The following is a 4,629-nucleotide window of genomic DNA, read 5'->3' as shown; positions in this document are numbered from 1 at the left end:
TATTCCCCCCTAGACAAAAACCTAAATACGCCAGTGACACGTGTCATGTGATATGGGAAGTACTTATAATCAGTGCTCGAATTGGGGTGGTGCGCAGGGGGACGGAGCTCCCCTACTATTTTTATTTTTTTTTGCGTACCCCTACTATTTTTTGAATAGTCTGTGTTGAATAATTGCGCCCTTGGAACGCAGTTTTTAAATCGTTATATTGAACTCCTCTACTTAATTTTTCCCAATTCGAGCACTGCTTATAATAGTGGTTATTCTCATTCGATATTATTATTTCGATATTAATTAGTTAATACTTAAATGTGTAAATAATTTGTTCATGGAGGTGGTCATCATTCACCACTCATCGGTAGGTATTTTGTCAACGAGTTTCAGATAATTATATTTCGGCTCTTCTGATGTCTTTTATAGTAGGTAGGTATAATATTGGTATAATAGGTATATGTATTGCATAATATGGTAGGTATTATATAGGTATATACCTACCTATTATACGTTCAATGCCTTCTGTGTTTTTGACAATAGGTAGGTATTTATATTTATACGGTCACCTAAAAATATGTAATTACCTATATGATATTAATTATTTTTTTAGGAAAAAAATCTACCAACGATGTGTTGAAAGCGACAAACCGTGAGGTGAATATGTTATGGATCGATGATAAAAATATAAAATATTTATTGATTTTTTTTGTTAAGTGTCTAGTGTCTGACGACAAGTGGAATGGAGCGGATGATGGGGATGAGGAAGTGGAAAAGAATGTGGCGGACGGTCGTTTCGACGACGGCAACTGTAGCTGATCGACGACAGTTCTCAAGAGCAAGAACAAGAACGTCAGACAAACGACGAACGACGGAGTCGAAGACCGACGGTCGGATCCGTTGGACACGTTACACAGCGGTGACTCGCAACACGCCTGACACGCGTAGATCTTGATCCGTTCGCCGATCACGATGCACCCGTCCTCGCATTTGCCCGAACAGTTGCGTTCCAGTGACCAGAGCTGTTGGCCGGAAGTGATGTTCTCGTTGCTCGAGCTCGTGTACGAATATCGTTTCACCTGTGGACACCGTCATTGTAGTCGTCAAAATCATATTATAGTATTGGCTATAGTGGCTACAATATATTAGATTCTGAGTGAAACGATGAATGTATTGATTTTACAATGATGTGTGTTTTATTTTTATTTTTGTGTCTGTCATCACCTTTTACTTTTTAGGACAGTAAAAATTCTTGGATTTTCTTCAACAGTACCTTTTCTTGGGGAGGGGGGGGGGGGTCAAAAGTAAAAATTTTCAAGTAGTTTTCAAAAGCGCCGTGAAAAACAAAAGAAAAATTAAGGAAAAATGGGAATTTTTACGCAAAATATGTTTTCGAGAAAATTGATTTTGGTTTTTGGTGCAACTCTTAAACAAATGACGTAGGCAGAGCCGCAGAGGCGGACTGGCCCAGGGTTCTATACACCAAGTAGCACCCCGGGCCCCCGTTTTATTTATGATCCGGGCCCCGATTACCACAGTCGGTATACGGTATAATACTGGTATAATACGGTATTATACAAAATAAAAATAAAATAACATATTTCAACATCTCTACAAATAAACAACATGTTATTCTTAATTTTTTTTTTATATTTACTTATAAAACTAAGGGCTCTTTCCTAATTTAGGTAGGTTTGAAAAAAAATTACGGGCCCCTAATTAATTTTGCACCCCGGGCCAAAAATAGCCAGTCCGCCCCTGGACGTAGGTTCATAAAATTTTGATTGAATGTTTATATTAGCATATTCTATACACCATAACATTTTCCAAATATTTTGACTTATTTTGAGCTCTTTACGGACATTTTCAGTTTCCATTTTTTTTAGTTTTTTTTTCAATAAATATCAATAAAATATTTATTATATTTGTATATTTATTTGTTGGTTAAAAAAGCTTGAAAATTTAATAGAAGGCTCCTAGTATATTGTTTCAATGGCAGATGAAAAAATTTAAAAATCCATAGTCACAATTTTTTTTATTAGCATCTACCTAAAGTTCAAATATTGACAAAATACGTATAAATGACGAAAATTTGCAAATTATTTTGAGTCAGAAATTCATGAAAAATTTTTTCAAAAAAAATGTCTACAAGCAAGTCAAATTAAATTGTTATGAGCGTTTGAAATTCATATTTTTACAACATTTGATATTCACTCGATTTCGCATGCAACGATTTTCTTATTTTATTGTAATTATAAAAAACGAATGGTTGTAGATACTTGAAAATTTCACTGAATGTTTATATTAGAATTTTCTATACACCATGTCTTTTTTTTAAATATTTTGACTCATTTTAAGCTGTTTAGGAACATTTTTAGTTTCCAATTTTTTTAGTTTCTTCTATTCTATAAATATCAATCAAATGTCATTTGTTGGTTAAAAAATTTTGAAAATTTAATAGAAGGCTCCTAGTATATGGTCATTTTTTTTTAGAGTTACGCCAAAAACCAAAATAGATTTTCACGAAAATCAATTTTACGTAAAAATTTCCGTTTTTCCTTAATTTTTCTTTTGTTTTTCACGGCGTTTTTGAAAACTACTTTAAATTTTTACTTTTGACCCCCCCCCCCCCCAAAGCACCAACTAGATTCAATTTCCTATCAGAAAAGGTACTGTTGAAGAAAATCCAAGCATTTTTACTGTCCTAAAAGGTAATGACAGACACAAAAAAAAAATTAAAGTTAAAAATTAAAAAAAAAAACACATCATTGTAAAATCAATACATTCATCGTTTCAATCAGAATCTAAAAGTTACATATTTTAGTTATTTTATTATGATTGTATAATATTATTCGTGGGTACTTGAAACTTTTTAAGTACCTATACTATTATACATCTATGATAGTATTACTGTTTGTTGTTGATGTATAACGCGTTATAAGTGCCTGATAGATATTGTGATATGATTAATTTGAAATTTATTATAGGTACCTTTTATAGGTCAATTTTTTTTCTTAATACCTACCATAGATATAAGTATATAATATATCTTATACAGTTATACCTAGACTGACATTATACCGTCTCCGCTCAGAATCGTTTTTCTTATACAATGATATTATATCATTGAATTCAAATTTAATACCATCCATTATACAGTGACCCACTTGTAACCTACTGTACAGCAGAGCGACATCCATTTGCCCACCTTCTTTTTTATTTATTTAATTTTATTTCATATAGGTTGGTGCATATTATGTGAATACAGAACCCACCGAAAATACTCGAGTGGGGACGCAAAACCTACCAAAAGACAAAAACCACACCAGACTTATAATACAACAAGAATTTTTTTTGTCAGTTAATTATTATATTTATTGAAAAACAAAATGCATAAATGCTCGTTTCATTTTAAGTACCTACTTATCAGTTACCACCTGTTTATTTAATATCATTATATCGTTACAAGAAAAATCGAATTATTTACTACCTTTAGTGATTTTAGATTCTGAGCCGAGTGTAGAATGTATTGACTTAATAACGATGGATGTTTTTCTTAGATTCATTTTTATTGCTGCTCTATGTGAAGATAATCTTTAGTTTTTTCTTACAGAAAAAATTCTGTAATCACTAACTATGAGATATCTGGTAGCAAAATGGATCTATAAGTTTTTTTATAGTTAGTACTCTTGGGAAGTAAAAATTGAAAATTCTCAGTAGGCACCTAGCCTCTACTATTCAATAATAATCGAGAAAAATAATACGAACATTTGTAAACATTTTGAAAACAATATTGAAATTTAAAATAATTGTTTGGTAATTTGGTTACCCTAACCAACAAGCTAGACCATCTTCGCCCAGAATTTTTTTTCATCTTATACTTATCTAAAAGTTAAAAGCTCCAATAATTTAAGTACTACCTACATACCATTGAGTTCAAATTTAACACATACATTACACTATTACAGTGCCTATTCAATGATGAGGTGTACACCCGATAGTCAACAACTATAGGTACTATACAATCAAGCCCGGATTAAGGGGGGCAGGGGGTCATGGCCCCCGGGCCTCGAAAGTTAGAATATATTTAGGGGCCTCTAATTTGTCCATTACTTTTTTCGTTATAGGCTATGTAACACTAAATAAATCACCCAAAAAAAAAAATCGATGATTATTTAGCAAGGAAAAAAGCTTGTAAATTATAATTTATGAATAAAGTGATACATTAATACATTATTCATTATTTATTGCTATGTGCCCATATACCTAATATGTTTTAAATGAGGCCCTTGTACGAAAAAAAAAATATTTAATAATATTCAATGTGTTCCAGGGTGAAGTGACCGGCCAACGTTATATGAAAGTATACCAAAAATGATGAAAAAATACCCTTTAAAGATTGAATCTAACTTTTTATTTTTTTAATTATGAGCAATTAACTTATTTTTATCAAAACCATGCGTATCACGCAATTGTTTAAGTATCATCAAAACTTTTCAAAATTTTGACGTAGGTAATTTTATTTTTATTTTAAAAGCTATTTAATTGTCCTATCAACTGACATACGCAATTAAACCAAAAAATGTGCTAATTATTTTTATAAAGTTAAAAAAAGAGGAAAAAGTTGGCAAAAAATTA

The 4,629-nt window shown here is 31.5% G+C and overlaps 1 protein-coding gene across 2 annotated transcripts in view; it reads right to left on the bottom strand.

The window, feature by feature from the left end:
• LOC100569227 overlaps positions 1–4,629 on the bottom strand; it is an 18,733-nt gene continuing 14,104 nt past the window's right edge. For both annotated transcript variants that reach the window (XM_003245105.4, XM_016805143.2), the window contains one exon: positions 1–1,070. In XM_003245105.4, coding sequence (XP_003245153.1) covers positions 579–1,070 — 492 coding nt within the window. In that variant the 3' untranslated portion in view covers positions 1–578. The remainder of the gene's footprint in view (positions 1,071–4,629) is intronic.

Source organism: Acyrthosiphon pisum, chromosome A2, assembly GCF_005508785.2.
Source record: "Acyrthosiphon pisum isolate AL4f chromosome A2, pea_aphid_22Mar2018_4r6ur, whole genome shotgun sequence".
Taxonomy (NCBI): Eukaryota; Metazoa; Arthropoda; class Insecta; order Hemiptera; family Aphididae; genus Acyrthosiphon; species Acyrthosiphon pisum.
This window is presented reverse-complemented; position numbering and strand designations above follow the sequence as displayed.